Source organism: Mobula birostris, chromosome 4 (assembly GCF_030028105.1).
Source record: "Mobula birostris isolate sMobBir1 chromosome 4, sMobBir1.hap1, whole genome shotgun sequence".
Classification (NCBI taxonomy): Eukaryota; Metazoa; Chordata; class Chondrichthyes; order Myliobatiformes; family Myliobatidae; genus Mobula; species Mobula birostris.
This window is the reverse complement of record NC_092373.1, coordinates 84,010,265-84,032,686: the sequence shown is the minus strand read 5'-3', so window position 1 is coordinate 84,032,686 and position 22,422 is coordinate 84,010,265. Positions and strand designations below refer to the sequence as shown.

At 42.1% G+C, this 22,422-nt stretch overlaps 1 protein-coding gene across 1 annotated transcript in view; it reads right to left on the bottom strand.

Moving 5' to 3' along the window:
* Nucleotides 1-4,267: 4,267 nt before the first annotated feature.
* The window catches only part of map6d1 (MAP6 domain containing 1), a 36,649-nt gene continuing 18,494 nt past the window's right edge, over nt 4,268-22,422 (bottom strand). Inside the window, exons 2-3 of the mRNA XM_072254656.1 lie at nt 13,512-13,737; nt 4,268-4,809 (exon numbers count right to left, since the gene is read on the bottom strand). Coding sequence (XP_072110757.1) covers nt 4,726-4,809; nt 13,512-13,737 — 310 coding nt within the window. The 3' untranslated portion in view covers nt 4,268-4,725. The remainder of the gene's footprint in view (nt 4,810-13,511; nt 13,738-22,422) is intronic.

Below are 22,422 nucleotides of genomic sequence, written 5' to 3'. Positions count from 1 at the left end.
TTGGCCCGAAATGTTGACTGTACTCTTTTCTATTGATGCCGCCTGGCCTGCTGAGTTCCTCCAGCATTTTGTGCGTGTTGCTTGGATTTTCAGCATCTGCAGATTTTAAAGTTGCTGGTGAACGCAGCAGGCCAGGCAGCATCTCTAGGAAGAGGTACAGTTCACGTTTCGGGCCGAAATGGCGACTGTACTCTTCTATTGATGCTGCCTGGCCTGCTGCGTTCACCAGCAACTTTTGTGTGTGTTGCTTGAAATTCCAGCATCTGCAATTTTCCTCGTATCTGCAGATTTTCTCGATTTTGTAAATATCAATATGAATCACAAACTCCAGTTGCTCACCCTCCCCTTTTAAAATGTTCTGTACCAGCTCAGACATATCCTTGACCCTGGCACCAGGTAATATCACCCCAGAGTCTTGCTAATGGCCACATAAATGCCTGCCTGTCCCTGGCTACGAAGATTCTTATCACCACAATTCATCCAGACTTCATCCTTCCTGACTATTGAGCAGAGCTACTCATTGTTCCACCAAATTAGTCAGAGTCTATGCTCCCAACATCTCAAGCGGATTACCTGTAGAGAGGGGAATAACCACAGCGAATCCTTCACTGTTTGCCTGCCCTTATTGCAGTCACCAACTTACCCCTGGCTGACCTTGCCTGTCCCTGAAGCTCCTGTCGATAACACTTTCAGAATCAGGTTTAAAATCTTTGCTATATGTCATGAAATGTGTCGCTCTGTGGCAGTAGTATAATGCAATATAATACTAAAAAAATCTACAAATTACAATGAAAAAATATTTATGGCACCAGCAGCCAACACTAACAGTGATATCCTGCAGACAATTCACAAAACTACTTCATGCTCCCCTTTTAAGTATACTTCTATTACTAATTTGCACGTGACTGAAACCTATAATTTACATTTTGACAATGTGTTTTTGGGTCAGCTGAGCGATCTGGTGCTTTTGCTGTCTCCGAAGGAATTCAGCATGAGTGAGAGCGAGGTTGAGAATGGAGGGTCCAGCTTAATGGCAGAGTGCAAACCCCTGATCACCCCCAGTTTTCAACCATCTTGCCAATTGAGCAAGATTAAAATCAGCGAGGATGAGATTGGCAGGGGAGCGGGTGTTCAGGGCTTCTGCCTGCATTTGACTGGTCTCCCTCTCCCCCTCTGCTGCTGGAGGAAGTGCAGCTATGTAGCATCCATGTCACGACTACTGGACTCAAAAACAGTTACATTCCCTATGCAATAAGGCTGACCAACACCTCCACCCACTAACCCAACACCCCCCCACACACTCCTAACCACCACTACTTTATTATTTCTTTTCAGTCACCTTATGTATAGACACACCTGTGCCTAGCATCACTTCATGAAAGTTTATGGACATACAATCAATGTAGATAACTATCTTTCATCTTTATAGTTCATGTTTTTTCTTCTTCATTATTGTGTTCTTTATCTTTTGTTTTTTCTTGTGCTGCATCAGATCCGGAATGGCAATTAGTTTATTCTCCTTTACACTTGTGTGCTGAAATGACATTAAACAATCTTCAACCATAAACCTTTGAGGTATCACCTTTTGAGAATGTCCTCGATGCTCAGGATGGAGCAGGCTGGGTTTGCCTCTCCTTGCACATTTTCTGATCCTGTGCAATGGTCCCCCCATACCAGACAGTGATTCAACCAGTTAGAATGCTCTCCACGTTACATTTGTAGAAATTTGCTAAAGTCTTCGGTGGCATCCCAATGTCCTCAAACTCTTAATGAAATATAGCCTTTGTCATGCCTTCTTTGTAATTGCATCACTATGATGGACCCAGGAATGGTCTTCAGAGCTGTTGACACCCAAGAACTTGAAACTGCTCACCCTTTCCATTGCTGATCCCTTGATGAGGACTGGGGTGTGTTCCCACGATTTGCTCTTCTTTAAGTCCACAATCAACTCCTTGGTCTTACTGATGGTGTGTGCAAGGTTTTTGTGGCAACACACTCAACTAATTGATCCATCTCAATCCTGTACGTCTCATCACCTTCTGAAATTCGGCCAATAGTTGTGTCATCAAAATTTATATTTGTTGATTGTGCTGTGCCTAGTCACACAGTCATGCATGTAGAGAAAGTACAGCAGCAGGCCTTAAGGTTGATTGTCAGCAAGGACGAGATATTATTTCCAATCCCCACTGACTGTGGTCTTCCAATGAGGAGGTCAAGGATCTAGTTGGAGAAGGAAGTACAGAGGCCCAGGTTTTGGAGCTTGTAAATTAGTACTGACGGCATAAAGATGTTAAACACTGAGGTGTAATCAGTAACTAGCAGCCTGACGCAAGTATTGCTATTGTCCAGGTCATCCAAGGCTGGGTGGAAAGCCAGTGAGATTGCATCTGTTGTAGACCTACTGTGGCGATAGGTAAACTGCAGCAAGGACAGGTCCTTGTTTAGGCAGTAGTACATTCTGGTCCTGATCACTCTCTCAAAGCACTTCATCGCAGTGGATGTGAGTACAACTGCGCAATAGTTGTTGAGGGATCCTCTATGCACCTCAGTGACCATTTACCTCTCCAACTCATCCAAGCGGTCTAAGGGTAGCTGTAGCTGGACACACTTCACACAAAAAAAAGTCATCAGGGACATCTGACTTCTGCCTAATCTTCCACCTTTCACAGGAGCATACCACACTGTTGACTGCCATTTCTGCCCCTGTAGTTCTTACTGGATTTAAAAGACCTTACCTTGATGTTACTGCTTAACATTCTTGCTGAAACCTTCCTTGTCAAAGTTTAGATCTCAAGATCAACACTGTGACCTCATATAATCTTCTTCAAAATGAGCAAATCAACTAGAGATTGCCAACCTCTTACATTTTGTGGCTCCATGCTATAGGCCTGCTGGTAGGACAACACACACACACACACACAAAAACAAACAAACACTTTGCCTTACCTTGCACCACCTTTTTAAGCAGCCTCCTTGCACACAATGTTAGGCCAGCTGGTAGGGAAATATCCAAAATGCAGAGAATGTGGAAGAGGAGGAATCTTGAGGTCCACGTCCATAGATTGCTCAAAGTTGCCACGCACGTTGATAGTGTGGTTGAGAAGACATATGGACTGTTGGCTTTCTTTACATGAGGGATTGAGTTCAAGCAACACGGATAATGTCGCAGGTCTTTAAAAGTCTGATTAGGCCACACTTGGAATATTGTGTTCAGTTCTAGTTACATCATTATAAGGATGTGGAAACTTTAGAGAAGGTGCAGGGATTTACCACAATATTGCCTCATTTAGAGGGCATGTATTATTAGGACAGATTGAGCAAGCTACAGTTTTTCTCTTTGGAGTATAGGGGGAAGAAAGGAGACTTGTAGTGGATAGCCAGCACCTTTTCCCCAGGGTGGCTATAACTATACGAGAAGGCATACTTTTAAGGTGATTAGAGGAAAATATAAGAGGTCAAAGGCAGGTTGTTTTTTTAAAAAAAAAAAAAGGGGTAAGTGCATGGAATGCACTGCAAGGGATGGTGATGGAGGAAAATACATTAGACATTTAAGAGACTCTTAAATAGGCACATAAATGAAAGGAAAATGGAGGGTGAAATGGGAGTGAAAGGTTAGATTGATCTTGAAGTAGTTCACAACAGAGTGGGCTGAAGGGTCTGTACTGTACTGTTCCACGTTGATGTTCAAGAGAGGATGCAGAAGACATTTCCAGGGACAAATAGTTTCACTTGGAAGATTAAACTGGAGAAGCTGGGGATGTTCACGAAGCATTGAGGGGTTGACAGGAAGTCCAGCAGAGCCGTGCTGATATCAGACTACACAGCACAAAGCTCCTCGGTCTCCCCAGCCAGTAATTCAAGGACCAACAAGGCAAAGGAAACATGGGGATGCAAGAAATATTTTTATTTTGCAGAGCATGGTTATGGCCAAGAACTCCACTGTGTGTAAAGGTGCAGTCAACAACCAATATGGACGACCATCATCCAGCATCTCACTGCTTTCAACAGTAAACTAGATACATGGACAGATCACTTTCAGGGCTCAGGGAAAGGAACATTACAGTTGGGCTGAACAGACTCTTCTACTCAAACCAGCCTGGACTTCCTTGTCCTTCAGTAGTTCTATAATTATAGGATGAGAGCCCCAAGAACAAGGTAAATAACTATCACCTGTTCCTAATTGGCTTTGGAAAGATGTTGGATGAGCTGCTGCAGTCCTTTTCGTGAAGATACTCCTGGGCGGCTTTGGGGATAAATCTGTTAAAACTGGGGGGGTGTTTTGCTTCAGTTAATGAATGACAAAATGAATAATTCTCCCTCCTGGTTAAGCAGGAGAACAAGCTCTTTGCAGTGGGTTCAGCAGCAACAGTAGAAAAACTCACAGAGATGGCAATTTTCTCTCAACTTTTATTGGCTGATCTACTGCTTGTTGTCCAAGTCCCTCAGTGTGCAATCAGCCAGGCTATCCTTACACAACATGCAGATGAGACATACGTACATTAAATAGGATTTCCTCAAATCCCAATCCATTACTGTACAATAACAAATATTTATCAGGCAACTGGAGACAACCATCCTGGCAAGGGTCCCTTCAAATGCCAGCAGCCCTCTGTTTTGGGGCTTATGTTGCATAGTTTGTTTAGGCAGATTTAATGCGGCTGCCTTTAGTCTTTGATGACATCAGCACTGGGACCAGTTCCTTTGAAGGGGAAGCTGTGACTGGGTTTATATGTTCAGCACACGGGAGCGGGTCTGGAACACTGCCGAGGAATTCGATGATGGTGATAACTTTGTCTTCACCACTGGCTCCTTTGAACAAATCAGAAATAGTTAAGGAAATGAAGAACAGTAGTTTGTAGCAATTCCACAGTGCCTTTCACACAAAAAACAAGATGCAGACTATAAATCACCGTGAAGCAAGGCCACTATTACTTGGACAAACACACAAATTGTCCACAGTAAATTGTGTGAGAATCAGAATCAGGTTTGATATCACCAGTAAATGTTGTGAAACTTGTTGCCTTTGCGGCCACAGTACATTGCAATGCATTATAATAGACAGAAAAACTGAATTAATGCACAAATACATATACACACAGACATATATACACATTACATATACACAGACACATACATACACATATATACATGTTACATATACACACAAATACATATACACACATAGGGACATACATACACATATATACACATTACATATACACACAAATACATATACACACACAGACACATACACACAAATACACTGAGACACACATACACATTACATACACACATACAAACACATTAAGTTAAACGTTTAAACAGTTAAATTAGTGGAAAAATAAAAATATTAAGAAAAAGAATATTACCAGATTATCTGAATTAGTGGCATGGGCTGAAGGATAAACAGGGTCTGGGCCAATCTCTCTCTGAAATATTTATCGTTCTGGGTGATTTAACATCCACCTGAATCAGCAGACACAGCCTGATAGGTTCAGAGCTACCACATTATTAATATCCCATTAATTCCCTTCTTACCACAGGACAGATGAGATAATTTTGGGATTATGTTTGCAAATTGTTGGTCTATTTTGCATTTCTCAAGGTCACCACTTCCACCTTCAACATTCTAGGGCACAACCCTGCTTGCTTCTGCACAGAGGCCTTGAAACACAGCGGCTAGTGGAATAGGCTGCAGTTAAACACTCTGCATTCAGTGGAAGAGCCACTGGCTAGTGATGGTCCTGTGGGCATCTGAACCTCGCCAAACATCTTCAATCTCAGTCCCACACATCCAACGATCCACTTTTTTTTTCAAAAAGAAAAAGCAGAAAACGATAGAAAGCTACGAAATTAGCTATCAGTCAGCTCCCATGTCCTAGAGGCCTCTGTTTGTTATTTCCTGCATACTATTCAGAACGTGCAGTGGTTTTTAAAGGTCTTAAATCAGACCTATCGATCAGACAGCTAACTATACAATTTTCACGGTTGAGCTTTGCAACAGTTTACATATCACCAAGGGTACACAGCTCCTGCTGCCAAGTTTCTATGTTAATGGCACAAACAAGAAAACCTGCAGATGCTGGAAATCAAAGTAATACACAAAATTCTGGAGGAACTCAGCAGGTGGCATCTACAGAAAAGAGTAAACAGTCAACCTTTCAGGTCGAGACCCTTCATCAGGACCGGGTCTTGCTCGAAAACATTGACTGCTACCCTTTTCCATGAATACTGCCCGGCCTGCTCAGTTTCTCCAGCATTGTGTGTGGGTTGCTTTGTTAGTTAATGGGTCAGAAAATGCTGATAGATGCAAAATTAGTAGTGTTAGGTGGCTGTTTGCTGACAGTAACCCGGCTGGTCATTGGCTCAGGGAGATGGTACTTTGGAAAGGAAACACAAATCAGTTCCTTTGAGATCTTCAGTCATTTCAGAAGTGATATTTCAAGCTTTCTTCCAAATATGTCAGCATTCTTATTGCTCCACTGGCAAGGCATCGCATGGACTGCACAGATACCTCAAATATTTGTATTCTGGATGCCAGCGTTACATTGTGTATCCTGACACTTTTCTTAGAGAGAGAGAAAAAAGTGACCTTGAAATTCTTTAAACTACCGTGTACAATTCCACATCACAAGTTCATTAACTCTTCTGCATCCATCTCTGATCACTTCAAAGCCCAAACTGGACAGTCAACAAGACATCACCAATTGTCAGCCACTTCCTACACTTGTTAATCCTATTAACTGCCAAAATTAGAAAACCCACTGCCAAAGTAACTTCTGCCTGAAAAAAAATAGGTCACTGTATCCTAACTGGTCCTTAATGCAATCCCATGGGATACAAGGATAATCATAATCTTTCTGGAAAAGAATTGAAGGTTAATGACACGTAACTTGAAATAATGTGAAAAATTTTGCAGCAAATCCGAAGATGAGATACACTGCGCTTTGCCAACCTCTGGAACATTACTGTTAATTGACACTACACCATTTACTCTGCACAAAGGTGGCTCGTTCATGCCTTTCCATTACTTTGAAAACTTGCATATTAATTGTCCACTAAAAAATTGAATAAGGAAAAGGAACAAGGAGTGCAGGGACTTTTTGTTTTAAGTTGTATGCTAAAGCAATGCCAATCAACTCCTCCAGCCCAGATTTAAACTATTTTATGGCATTTAATTTCTTCAAGTGTACTTTATTCATAGATGGTTTAAAAATATAATTACAGTGAAAAGCAAAACTATACAGATGCTATAAATTGAAATTAAAAGTAGATTTCTGGAAACACTCGGGTCAGGTAACGTGAAGAATGAAACAATCAGCAGTTTTTGACCTGAAGGGTTAACTATCTTTCCATAAAGTAATTTCAGCATATAGAAACATAGAAAATAGGTGCAGGAGTAGGCCATTCGGCCTTCGAGCCTGCACCGCCATTTACTATGATCATGGCTGATCATCCAACTCAGAACCCCACCCCAGCCTTCCCTCCATACCCCCTGATCCCCGTAGCCACAAGGGCCATATCTAACTCCCTCTTAAATATAGCCAATGTACTGGCCTCAACTGCTTCCTGTGGCAGAGAATTCCACAGATTCACCACTCTCTGTGTGAAGAAGTTTTTCCTAATCTCGGTCCTAAAAGGCTTCCCCTCTATCCTCAAACTGTGACCCCTCGTTCTGGACTTCCCCAACATTGGGAACAATCTTCCTGCATCTAGCCTGTCCAATCCCTTTAGGAACTTATACGTTTCAGTCAGATCCCCCCTCAATCTTCTAAATTCCAACGAGTACAAGCCCAGTTCATCCAGTCTTTCTTCATATGAAAGTCCTGCCATCCCAGGAATCAATCTGGTGAACCTTCTTTGTACTCCCTCTATGGCAAGGATGTCTTTCCTCAGATTAGGGGACCAAAACTGCACACAATACTCCAGGTGTGGTCTCACCAAGGCCTTGTACAACTGCAGTAGTACCTCTCTGCTCCTGTACTCGAATCCTCTCGCTATAAATGCCATCATACCATTCGCCTTTTTCACCGCCTGCTGTACCTGCATGCCCACTTTCAATGACTGGTGTATAATGACACCCAGGTCTCGTTGCACCTCCCCTTTTCCTAATCGGCCACCATTCAGATAATAATCTGTTTTCCTATTTTTGCCACCAAAGTGGATAACTTCACATTTATCCACATTAAATTGCATCTGCCATGAATTTGCCCACTCACCCAACCTATCCAAGTCACTCTGCATCCTCTTAGCATCCTCCTCACAGCTAACACTGCCACCCAGCTTTGTGTCATCCGCAAACTTGGAGATGCTGCATTTAATTCCCTCATCCAAGTCATTAATATATATTGTAAACAACTGAGGTCCCAGCACTGAGCCTTGCAGTACCCCACTAGTCACCGCCTGCCATTCTGAAAAGGTCCCGTTTATTCCCACTCTTTGCTTCCTGTCTGCTAACCAATTCTCTATCCACATCAATACCTTACCCCCAATACTGTGTGCTTTAAGTTTGCACACTAATCTCCTGTGTGGGACCTTGTCAAAAGCCTTTTGAAAATCCAAATATACCACATCCACTGGTTCTCCCCTATCCACTCTACTAGTTACATCCTCAAAAAATTCTATGAGATTCGTCAGACATGATTTTCCTTTCACAAATCCATGCTGACTTTGTCCGATCATTTCACCACTTTCCAAATGTGCTGTTATCACATCTTTGATAACTGACTCCAGCAGTTTCCCCACCATCGACGTTAGGCTAACCGGTCTATAATTCCCCGGTTTCTCTCTCCCTCCTTTTTTAAAAAGTGGGGTTACATTAGCCACCCTCCAATCCTCAGGAACTAGTCCAGAATCTAACGAGTTTTGAAAAATTATCACTAATGCATCCACTATTTCTTGGGCTACTTCCTTAAGCACTCTGGGATGCAGACCATCTGGCCTTGGGGATTTATCTGCCTTCAATCCCTTCAATTTACCTAACACCCCTTCCCTACTAACATGTATTTCACTCAGTTCCTCCATCTCACTGGACCCTCTGTCCCCTACTATTTCTGGAAGATTATTTATGTCCTCCTTAGTGAAGACAGAACCAAAGTAATTATTCAATTGGTCTGCCATCTCCTTGCTCCCCATAATCAATTCACCTGTTTCTGTCTGTAGGGGACCTACATTTGTCTTTACCAGTCTTTTCCTTTTTACATATCTATAAAAGCTTTTACAGTCAGTTTTTTATGTTCCCCGCCAGTTTTCTCTCAATCTTTTTTCCCCTTCCTAATTAAGCCATTTGTCCTCCTCTGCTGAACTCTGAATTTCTCCCAGTCCTCAGGTGATCCACTTTCTCTGGCTAATTTGTATGCTTCTTCTTTGGAATTGATACTATCCCTAATTTCTCTTGTCAGCCACGGGTGCACTACCTTCCTTGATTTATTCTTTTGCCAAACTGGGATGAACAATTGTTGTAGTTCATCCATGCAACCTTTAAATGCTTGCCATTGCATATCCACCGTCAATCCTTTAAGTGTCATTTGCCAGTCTATCTTAGCTAATTCACGTCTCATACCTTCAAAGTTACCCCTCTAAGTTCAGAACCTTTGTTTCTTAATTAACTATGTCACTCTCCATCTTAATGAAGAATTCCACCATATTATGGTCACTCTTACCCAAGGAGCCTCTCACGACAAGATTGCTAATTAACCCTTCCTCATTGCTCAAAACCCAGTCCAGAATAGCCTGCTCTCTAGTTGGTTAAATTTAAATTGATTTTCATCCCTTTGCTCATCATCTTCACTTCTCCCTCTTCCACAAAGTTCAGAAAGGAAGGAACGATTAATCTTAATTCTCCTCAAACCTCCTTTAGTTTCTCCAACACTCCAAAAATATCATTGGTTAAGGAGATACACTGATGGCCCCCAGCACTCAGGGAGATCACAGATGCCCAGTTGCTCTCTGCCTTGTTCTAAGCTCCTCCGTCCATCAAGTAATTGCATCAATGTTCTTTTATCTGAAAGGACGCCAAAAAGTCTAATGGAGCATTTTGTGGATACTCTGCTCTGAGAAGAATTGGCCAGTTGATACAGTACTAGGATAGGATGGTTAAAACAATGGGTGATCATACCAGCTAGTCAGTGCCTTATCACATACTATTCACATAACTCTTCTGCAGCTCTGGAGGATAAAACACTGCACTTAAATCACTGACTCCATCAGGGAACAGCACACAACTGTCAACTTATAACCTCCCAGTTGGATGGCCCAAGGGATGAAAACACATCATCTGCTGCAAGATTAATCCAGCCTGCTTTTATCGCTAGATTCCGCATCTCTCCCCCCACCCCCCCATTTTCCACTCTCATAAACTGATGCTTGGCCCAAAGATCAGCTGTCTTTATTTTACAATGCCAGCTTACATATGGTGCCAAGGTGCAGAGCTTCAAGTTTCTAGATAAAAACATCACCAACAGCTTGTCCTGGTCCAACCACGTAGAGAGCATGGCCAAGAAAACACTCTGGATGCTAAGAAAATTCAGCATGGCCCCAATTTATTTATATAGAGCCTCAGTCAAGCAACCAACCCATGCCAAACATTCTCTGTTCTCCCCTGTTCCATCAGTAGCCTGGAAACACATTATCACCATGCTCAAGAATAGACTCTAGATGGACTCTTGACTCATCACAGCTTTGCACCTTTTGTCTGCCTGCACCACCCCCCTCTCTGTCACTAAGGCTATATTCTACATTTGTATTGCTTTTTCTTCATAGTACCTCAGTCTACTGATGTGATGCAATGATCTGTATGGATGGCATGCAAAATGAAGATTTTCACTGTACCTCAGTACGTGGCAATAATAAATCAATTTACTGATGCTTGCTAACCAACAGTGGCTGCACATCCCACAACACTGCAATTTTAAAGTTTGATTTCAAACCGTTCCTGGCCCTGCTCTTGAGCAGCTCTGCGCTCCATGCCACCTCCTCCAATTCCGACCGCTTGAACACCACCACCCTACCTCGGTTTTAATCTCTCCACTGGTGTTCTTCATGATCTTAGCTACTTAGGCCAAGGTCCAGGAATTTCCTATCATTTCCTACCACAACCTCCCCCTTTAAAATATATCCCTGACCATCTTCTCTAATATCTCCACCTGTTAAACATGGTTTGAAAACGCTTCTGCAAAACTGCTTCGGACATTTCAGCACATTATAGGCAAAGCAAGAGGACATCTGACTGTAGCAACTTGTGGGCTGCACTCTGTTGATCTACTCATTACTTCATTCTACTCGTAAATCTAAAAGTATTACTAATAATGTTCTTTCAAATCTACTTACAGATCTGACGCTCTTCCTACCTCCAGGAGTAATCTACCAACTTGACTCCTAGATAAGATGAGACTCGACCTCACAATCTACCTCGTCGTCGCTTTGTACCTTACTTTTTGCCTACAATGCATTTCCTTTGTAGTACCTCAATGTACTGACGTAATGAAGTATGGCCAGCTTGCAAGTTTTTCCACTGTGCCTCAGTACAGGTACAGGGGTGCGGAAGAAAGGAATTTGGGAGTACAGATCCATAATTCCATACAAGTGCATCACAGGTAGATATGATCATAAAGAGATTTTGACACATTGGCCTTCATAAATCAAAGCACTGAGTAAAGGAGATGGGATGCTATGTTGATTGTTTAAGACATTGGTGAGACCTAATTTGGAATATTGTGTGCAGTTCTGGTCACCTACCTACAGGAAAGATATCAATACGATAGAAAGAGTACAGAAAAATTACAAGGATGTTGCCAGGCCTTGAGGACCTGAGTTAAAAGGGAAAGACTGACTAAGTTAGGACTTTATTCCCTGGAGTGTAATGGTAACGAGGAATGGTATAGATAGGGTAAATGCAAGCAGGCTTTTTTCACTGAGGTTGGGCAAGACTAGACTAGAACTGGAGGTCATGGGTTAAGAGTGAAACGTGAAATGTTTAAGGGGAACCTGAGGGGGAACTTCTTCACTCAGAGTGTGGTAGGGTTGTGGAATGAGCTGCCAGCAGAGCTGGTGGATGAGGGTTCAATTTCAACATTTAAGTTTGGATAGGGGGGAATGGAGGGCTATGGTCGATGGGATTAGGCAAAATATCAGTTCACATAGACTAGGTGGGCCAAAGGGCCTGTTTCTGTCTGTAGTGCTCTATGACTCCATGATGCAGACATAAATCAACGCTTTTCCAGCTTACAATAAGTGGCTGAACAACAAACTGAAAAGATCACAAAGTCAATGTGTAGAAAGACAGCGACATTAGCATATTTCTGCTCTGCCGTGGGGCCAGGGCTGAGCATGAATTACTGGTAAACCACCCACACATGGTTTGGGTAGTCACCGGGTAAACCTTGCATGCATTCCATAAAATAGAAATTGCGCCTCACCAAAAGGCCTACTGGTTGCCCACATCTGCACTTCAAACACATCCATAAAAGGGATCTCAAGCTGTTGGATTTTAACATGGACCACCATCAGTGGATCCGTGATCATTTCCAAACAAATGTTGAAGGGATGCACAAAGTGTAATAAGGAGACTCAAGAGTAAAAGCTGCATGGACAGGATTGTCCACATTCCAGGGCAATTGTACTTTGAATTGGAGCTCTCCAGTTAATGCAATCACTGTTCACCAGGGGATTGAAGGTGCTATCTAAGGAACAAAACTACAGGCTCTTAGAGAAATTTACTTGTATCTAATTTATCGTCATTATGTTATTGTTCCACAGGGCTAAATATGTTAAATGTTATGTTGCAAATCTAATGGTTTCACTCAACCGCCTACAAGTTTTGGCTCACTTTATTTCTAAGATTACAAGGCAAGGTGAGCAGGACTCACATCAAGCTTCCAATTTAACTAGACTGCACATGCCCAAACTGCTATTAATTAGGTCAGATTGCATTTAAACCTACTGATTAGATATTAATCATACTTAGCATTTATATAATACTTGTTTGGTGGCATAAAGGTTATGAATATTAATTAAAAACCTCAAATTACACTACCAAAGTCAATCTTCACTCCAATCCCACTTTAACACTTGACAAGGCAGCAAACCTTCAGTAAAGCCCCAAACACTCGAACACAAGCCAAGTACACTGAAGTCTGCTGAGTGGAAAAACAATTACAAAAGTCATCAGGATAGTTTTATTTTCACCAGTGGCCAACAGTCAATGATTGATAGCTAAAGGCCCATTTTAGCTCAGAAGACTCCAACTGGACATAAAGTGAGGCAAAGTGTGAATAAGGAATTGGGGAAAAGAAAATGCAGAGCAGATGTGGGATTTTTCTGATTTAATATCACAGAATTAATATCACCTCTTTTCAACTCCAAGTATAATGAACTTAATTATTAAACATGAGCTAAATCTGCTCACATAGACAAGAGTGGAATTGAAACTGATCACAACCAGAAATCTACACTGTAGTTGCTACTATAGGGAATTTAAACATTCTGTGTTAAATGGATTAGCATATACTTACTGAGCTCTCGGTCTTTGTTACGTTGCCCGTCTCCGACACTGAAGCTATTTGGTTCTGAGACTTGCTGGATGCAACCTGAAGCGGTTCAACACGCCGGAAGGCATCCTCCGTGAAAGCTGCCCGGTAGCTGCTCTCGAGAACAATCTTATCTCCTGGAGGAGAGTACATCTGCCTTGCCTTCACAGGTTTGGCCACTTGAACTCCAGTCCAGGGCTGGAACTCCTGTCTGATACAAAATGTGGTCTTATGTCAGTACTGCTGCCACGTGCATTGCTGTGCAGCGTCTCTCACCAATTGCTTTCATTCTCTTTCCTTCCAATGTTAACACATACTGATAAGGTCAGCAAAACCACATCTTCCTCCCCCCCCCCCACCCCCCAAAGGATCCAATTAATCTTGGTTATTCCTCATTCACTTCAATTGTAAACCACATCAAAATTATCTCTGAAGGTTTTATTTTGTCTCATTTTAAAAAGGAGTAAAGACACAAGCTACTTTCACTAAGTGACTTATGAATCCCAGTTTCCATCCATAACCAGGCTCCACAAGGAAGGACAACAGAGTCCAACTCTTTAAAGAAAGCTGATATAAGAAAAATGGGGAGATTTTGACAAAGATAGAGAAACCTACCAAGGGAAATCATTTTAATTGAATTTATACGACCAATCATGGACAGAGGTAAGGTTTTCCAACTTTCTATATTCTGTTTATGTTTTGAAATAAACTCCACAAAGTTTAATTTGAATATTAATTTAGGATCTTTGGGGATTGTCAAGCCGAGGTAAGTAAAGTGATCTTTAACTACTTTGAATGGGACACTTTCCGAAAAACCCCGCGTGTAGTCGTTGGAGAGGGGCACAAAGTCATTTTTTGTCCAATTGATTGAGTATCCCGATAGTCTGCCAAAAGAGGTGATTAAATCTAGAAGAGGAGGGACTGACTTTTCTGGGTTTTGTGAGTAGAGTATCACATCGTCAGCATATAAACTAGTAAGTGTTTCAATACCCCCCACTTTCAAACTCAGAATATTTGGGTGACTTCGTATTTTTAAGGCAAGGGGCTCTACCGCGACGACATGACGGGCCGGCGAGAGAGCGCCCCCCTGCTGGACTGAACCGTGTAGGGGACACAAGAGTTGAATTGTCACCATTAGTTATAGTAGAACACACTGGGCTGGCATATATCAGTTTTACCCAAGATACAAATGACTTGCCAAACCCAAACCTGTACAGTGACTCAAGCATGCAAGGCCACTCAATCTGGTCAAAAGCCTTTTGTGCATCGAGATAAAATTGCTGCCCCATTAGCTTTCCCATGATCAGCATATATAGTATTAAGGAGGCATCTGACATTGGAAAAAGAGAACCCACCCGGGACAAATCTTGTCTGATCAGGATGAATGATAGATGACAAATGCTTATTTAGTCGGTTAGCCAGCATTTTAGTAATTACCTTTCTATCAAAATTCTAGAGTGCAATGGGCCTAGAGCTGGCTGGGTCTGTTTCCTCTTTATCTTTCTTTAAAATGAGGGAAATGTTAGCCTCGCACAATGTCCTAGGCAGGGCTCTCTCTCTCTCTTAGAGCAAGATATCACTCTGAGAAGTGGGGCAAATCCATCTGGCCCAGCAGCCTTGCTGGATGGAAATGACTTAATGGCAGAAGTTATTTCTTCCAATGTGAAGTCAGAATCTAAGTCCTCCCTAGCAGCGTCACTAAGTCTTGGCATTACATGAGAGTCAAAGAAGTCATTCAAATCAGATTGAGTGGCATTGCACTTAGAGGTCTAGAGTTTGCTGTAAAATTCTTTAAAACAGTCATTTATCTCCTTGGGATTAGTTAACAGGGTACCCACCCTCGATCTAATGCAATGAATTGACCTTAGGGCCTGGGCGCCCCTGAGCTGCCGCGCCAGAAGCCCCTCAGGCTTGTCCCCCATTTCGAAATGCTTTTGTCTTAATTTTAAGAGGAGATTATTTATTTGACTACCCAAGATACAATTGTACTCATATTTAAGCTTCATTATTTTATTATAATCTTCAGAGGATTTCGAAGCCTGGTATGTCGCTTCGAGGGTTGGGACAGTATTCTCAATCTCTAATAATCGCCCTTCTCTCTCCCTCTTAGCAGCAGATTCATATGAAATTATATACCCACGAATTATAATTTTTAATGTCTCCCAGAGTGTGCAATCTGACACCTTGCCGTTATCGTTAATTTCTATAAAATCTTTGAATCTGGTGGTGATATATTCTATAGATTTCTTACCGGCGAGTAGGGAGGGGTTAAAACGCCAGGAATAGATTCATTTGGAAAGGGAGCGATTTAGGGACATTGTCAAGGGGCTATGGTCAGAAATGGAGAAGATGGCGGCGTGACGGCAGCGCGCGCAGCCTCTTCGGTGAATGATATCTGTAATCTGTCAAGTAGGGGACCGTGCACAATTCTGATTTGAATGAGACGGACATGAGAGTACAGAGCAACATCTGGAAATCTTCTGAAATGCTCGCTTCGCTGCCACTGCGTGGTAACCGGAATCTCTGGAGCAGAAGGCCCCGAAATCCTCGGCTTTGCTTGTTTCAGCATGTGGGGCGAGGTCGAAGGCGCTCGGCAGAGAATGGCACTCGGGAGGCTGTGTCGGAGGGGCTGGTCGGAAGCTCGAAGTTTTCGGACGGATGGACTCAGTATCGGCTGTGGTCAGCTGCTTCCAAGGCATCGGCAAGTTGACAGTGTCTGGAGGTTTATGGCAGGGAGTTTCTCCCTTTTGCTGCCTGCTATCGGGGACTCGGGAGTCGATCGACTCAGGGACTTTTGAGACCTTATTTACCGTGCCCATGGTTTGTTCTTCATCAAATTATGGTATTGCTTTGCACTGCTGTAACTATATGTTATAATTATGTGGTTCTGTCAGTGTTAGTCTTTGGTTTGTCCTGTTTTCTGTGATATCACTCTGAAGAAACATTGTATCATTTCTAAATGACAATAAAAGAGGACTGAATGTTCTCATAATCTAAATTAATCTAGTATGATATTCTGTATTGGTAACATGAGATATTAAATGAGAATCAACCAAAAAATAGTATAATACTGTAAGATTTATGTACATGAGAATAATAAGAATAATCCTTGTCAGTGGGATGTTGAACTCGCCAAATATCTACTAAATTCCTAGATCTAATCAAATTATTTAGGACCTGCACTGATATTTGAGGGCAGGCGGGAGGACAATCTATCTAAATATGGATCCAGGTAGCAATTCAAGTCACCGCCAATTATTATATTTGAATTACTGGCATCCGGAAGTAAATCAAAAATTTTCCTAAAAAAAAATTTGGCTCGCCTGTGTTTGGACCATAAATATTAAGAAAGGTTAGCAGAAACGAATTAATGGTGCCAGAGATCATAATAAACCTGCCGAGAGGATCTGTGGTCATTTTTCCTAAAGAGGATAGCCACACCACAGGCATGAGAAGTAAATGGTGACTGGTAAACCTGCGATATCCAGCTAGACCTCAAACAAAGTGCGCATGCGCCAATCGTGCATGCAGCGTGGTACAGCCGTTCCAATCTATTCTTACTTTCTTCTTATTTTAATTTACGTTATTTTTTGTATTTTTTTTCCCTCACAGTAACACGTCGAAGCTGCACCCTCTCTAACATGCTGGTAGAGAGAGTTTTATTTGTTTTTTTATATATATATATATATATATATATATATATATATATATATATATATCTATCCTGTGCCTTCCTAATTGCTCCCAGAAATTCCAGCCATTGCTGTTCTGCCATAATCTTTGCCAGTGTTCCTTCCCACTCTGGCCAACTCCTCTCTCATGCCTCTGTAATTCTCTTTACTCCACTGCAATACTGATACATCTGAGATTAACCTTTCCTTCTCAAATTTCAGGTTGAATTCAATCATATAATAATCACTTGCTCCTAAGGTTTCTATCATCTTAAGGTCTCTAAGCAATTCTGGTTCATTGCACAATACCCAATCTAGAATAGCTGATCCCCTAGTGGGCTCAACCACGAGTTGCTCTAAAACGTCATCTTGTAGGCACTCGAGAGTCCTCTTCCTAAAATCCAGCACCAACCTGTTTTTCCCAATCTACCTGCATATTCAGGCCCCATGACTACTGTAACATTGCCCTTTTGGCATGCATTTTCTATCTCCCTTTGTAATTTGTAGGCAACATCAGGGTCTTTTAACCCTTGCAGTTCCTTAGTTCTATTCATAATGATTCAACTCCTTCTGACCCCATGTTACCTCTTTCCAATGATTTAATTTCATTTTTTACTAACAGAACAGTGGTTGGTAAGTTGATAGAGAAGTTCCTGAGAGGCAGGATTTATGAACATTTGGACAAGCATAATATGATTAGGAATAGTCAGTATGGCTTTGTCAAAGGCAGGTCATGCCTTACGAGCCTGATTGAATTTTTTGAGGATGTAACTAAACACATTGATGAAGGTAGAGCCATAGATGTAGTGTATATGGATTTCAGCAAGGCATCTGATAAGGTACCCCATACGAGGTTTATTGAGAAAGTAAGGAGGCATGGGATCCAAGGGGACATTGCTTTGTGGATCCAGAACTGACTTGCCCACAGAACGCAAAGAGTGGTTGTAGAGGGGTCTTATTCTGCATGGAGGTCAGTGACCAGTGGTGTGCCTCAGGGATCTGTTCTGGGACTCCTATTCTTTGTGATATTTATAAATTATCTGGATGATGCAGTGGAGGGATGGGTTAGTAAATTTGCTGATGACACAAAGGTTGGGGGTGTTGTGGTTGGGGTTGTTGTGGATAGTGTGGAGGGCTATCAGAGGTTACAGCGGGACATTGATAGGATGCAAAACTTGGTTGAGAAGTGGCAGATGGAGTTCAACAAAATATGAGGTGATTCATTTTGGGAGGTCAAATATGATGGCAGAATATAGCATTAATAGCAAGACTTTTGACAGTGTGGAGGATCAGAGGGATCTTGGGGTCTGAGTCCATAGGACACTCAAAGCTGCTATGCAGGTTGACTCTGTGGTTAAGAAGGCATATGGTGCATTGGCCTTCATCAACCGTGGGATTGAGTTTAAGAGCAGAGAGATAATGTTGCAGCTATACAGGACCCTGGTCAGACCCCACTTGGAGTACTATGCTCAGTTCTGGTTACCTCACTACAGGAAGGACATGAAAACCATAGAAAGGGCGCAGAGGAGATTTACAAGGAAGTTGCCTGGAATGGGGAGCATGCCTTATGAGAATAGGTTGAGTGAACTCAGCCTTTCCTCCTTGGAGCAACGGAGGATGAGAGGTGACCTGATAGAGTTGTACAAGATAATGAGAGGCATTGATTGTGTGGATAGTCAGAGGCTTTTTCCCAGGGTTGAAATGTCTAGCACAAGAGGGCATAGTTTTAAGGTGCTTGGAAATAAGTACAGAGGAGATGTCAGGGTAAGATTTTTTTTTTTTTTTTAATTATTATTATGTAGAGGGTGGTGAGTGCGTGGAATGGGCTGCCGGCAGCGGTGGTGGAGGTGGAAACGACCGGTTCTTTTAAGAGGCTCCTGGATAGGTACATGGAGCTTAGAAAAGTAGAGGGCTATGGGTAAGCCTAGGTAGTTCTAAGGTAAGGACATGTTCAGCACAGCTTTGTGGGCCAAAGGGCCTGTATTGTGCTGTAGGTTTTCTATGTTTCTAGAGCAATGCTGCCCCCTCTGCCTTCCTGCCTGCTCTTTTGATACAGTGTGTAACCTTGGACATTAAGGTCCCAGCTGTAATCTTCATTCAGCCATGAAGACCTGAATGAATACACCATGGTCATCATGGACTTTACATGAAGAATTGCATACATGAGTGCATATCCACAAAACCATCCACCCTTCCTCAACCAGACGCACTGGATGAACCAAGAGCTCTGGAATCTGCTGAGAGCTAGATCAGCATGGTGTTCTGGATTGCAATCCAGGAAAGTACAAGAGGTCCAGCTATGACATCCAGATAGTCACCTCACATACAAAATGGCAATTCCAGACCAAACTAGAATCACTGAAGGATGCTCAACAACCATGGCAGGACTTGAATACCATCACCAGCTACAAATCAAGACCAAGGAACAAAAAAAAAAAAAAAAATGACAGCAAGGTTTCACTCCCTGAAATGACTTTTATCCTCACTTTGACCACTAGAACAGGAAGGCTCCTTTATGAACTCCACAGCCCCCAATGATTTCAGTCTCTGAGGCTGACGTGAGAACATTCTTCCAGAGTGTATACCCACAGAATGCATCTAGCCCAGGCAGAGCACTGAAGACCTGTGCTAATCGGCCAGCTGGAGTGTTTACTGATTTTTAACTTCTTGTTTCGGTAGTCAAGAGGCACCTGCCTGCTTCAAGCAGGCTTCAATCGTACTGATGCCCAAGAAGAAATGCCTTAATGACTGGTGTCCAGTAGCACTTACACTAACTGTGATGAAGTCCTTCAAGAGGTTGGTCATGAATCACATCAACTCTTCCCTCAGGAGTGACTTGGATTTGCTCCAAATTGCCTACCATCACAATAGGTCAACAGCAGTTGCCATTTCATTGGCTCTTCACTCCACTCTAGAACACCTGGACAATGAGGACACACATCAGGATACTCTTCATTGACTACAGCTCAGCATTCAACACCATCATTCCCTTGAAACTAATCACTAAGGCTATGTCTATACTACACCGGATAATTTTGAAAACGCCAGTTTCGAGTAAAAACGATAGGCGTCCACATTAAGCGTTTTTCAAAATCTCTCTCTCCACATTAGATGGATATTTGGGCGAATCTCCTCCTACTGGGCATGCGCAGGACACAGAGAAAACAAGTGAAGAGGAAACGATATACTTGGTGCGCGTTTGTCCGGTTACAGAGTAGAAAAACTTAAAAGGAATTGCTCTTGGCTCTCGCTGAGGACTTAAAACTAAAAAAAAAAACACCAAATACTGGAGCGTATGGAGGCAACCGACGGAGTTCACGGACAGTATGACTTGGCTGACGACAAACATTGAAAAAACTGACTAACTCTGTTGCATTAATAAAGCACCTTGTTAAATGTATAAAACATGTCTGCATCAGTGTTACCTTGTATTTCCATACAATGTTACATTAGGCTGTTACACATCTATTGTCAGAGAAGTACTTGCATCAATAGGTAAACCACCTTCATACAAGCAAGGACAGAAAACAGGGCGAAGTGAGTAAACTTATTTATTCAGTAAGCTATGGGTCAAAGTATTTGGTGAGTACATTTCAAACTCTTCTGGCTTCAGTCTTGTTGCTGTCTGTTCTGAAATTGTTAGGTTCTGTGAAGTGCAGAATCAAATCTCACTGTGATGATTGTACGCTCTAGTATCAATTGTTTGGCGACAATAAAGTAGTAATAAGAAGAAGAAGACAATGAAATGCCGCGCTGTCGCCATCTGTTCCGGCACGTCATGACAGCGGTTTTAAAAACCTCCAGTTACCTCGTACACACTGCAACGGATATTAGGCGTTTTCAGATTTATTCACGCTGGAGACTGTTTCTGAAAATCTCTGTTTTCAGAGGCTGAAAACACCATCAGTGTGGACGGAAGGTCAAAACAAAGAGAAAAAGCTTCGTTTTCAAAATTATCTGGCATAGTGTGGACATAGCCTAAGCTTCAAGACTAGGCTTTGACACCTTCTTGTGCAACTAGATCCTCGATTTCCTCACTTGTAGACTCTAGTCAGTAGATTGGCAACATCTTCATCAGCACTGGTACACCACAAGGCTGTGTGCTTAACCCCTGTTCTACTCACTTTATACCCATGATTGTGAAACTAAGTACAGCTCCAATGCCATATTTACGTTTGCTGATGACAGCACTGTTGTTAGTCGAATTGGCATATAGGAGGAAGATTGAAAATCTGGTTGAGTGATACCAGAACTACCACCTCTCATTCAACATCAGCAAACCTAAAGAGGTGACTACTGGCTAAAGGAGGAAGGAACCAAAGGTCCATGAGCCAGTCCTCATTAGCGGATTGGAGGTGGAGAGGGTCAGTAACCTTAAATTCCTTGGTGTAATCATATCAGAGGATCTGTCCTGGAACCAACACACAGGTACCATTACAAGGAAGGCATGCAGTACATCTACTTTCTTAGAAGTTTGTGTGGATTTGGCATGTCATCTAGAGAAGCACAGTATGGTGTTTCCTGACCAGTGCATAAAGGCCTGGTATGGAAACACCAATGCCCAAGAATGGAAAAGTCTACAAAAAGTGATGGATGCAGCTTAGTCCATCACAGGAAAAGCCTCCCCACCACTGAGCACATTCATGAAGAGAGGAGCATCTATCACCAAAGACTCTAACCATCCAGGCAATGTTCTCTTCTCATTGGTGCTATCAGGGAGGAGGTATAGGAGCTTTAGTTCCTACACCACTAGGTTCATCAAGTTATGACCCTTCAGTCATCAGGTCCTGAACCAGCATGAATAACTTCACTCACCTCAACTCCGAACTGATTCCACAACCCATGGACTCTACAACTCATGTTCTCAGTATTACTTACTTTCTTTTTCTTTTCTTTGTATTACTTTTTTTTCCTTTATCTGCATAGATTGTCTTCTTTTTCACATTGATTGTCAGTTTTTGTTTGTAGTTTTTATTGATCTTATTATATTTCTATGTTTTATTGTGAATGCCAACAAGAAAATGAATCTCAAGGTAGAATATGATGACATATACAAGCTTTGATAATAAATTTGCTTTGTAATTTAACAGTAGGCAAAAACGCAACCAGTTTGTTCACAACCCTCTTATGGTTCTATTTCATGTATTCAAAAGGAAGTGGGTTTCACAGGCCACTTATGCGCAGCCCTATTTTCAATCTTGCTTTTACTGTTACTACCTACATCT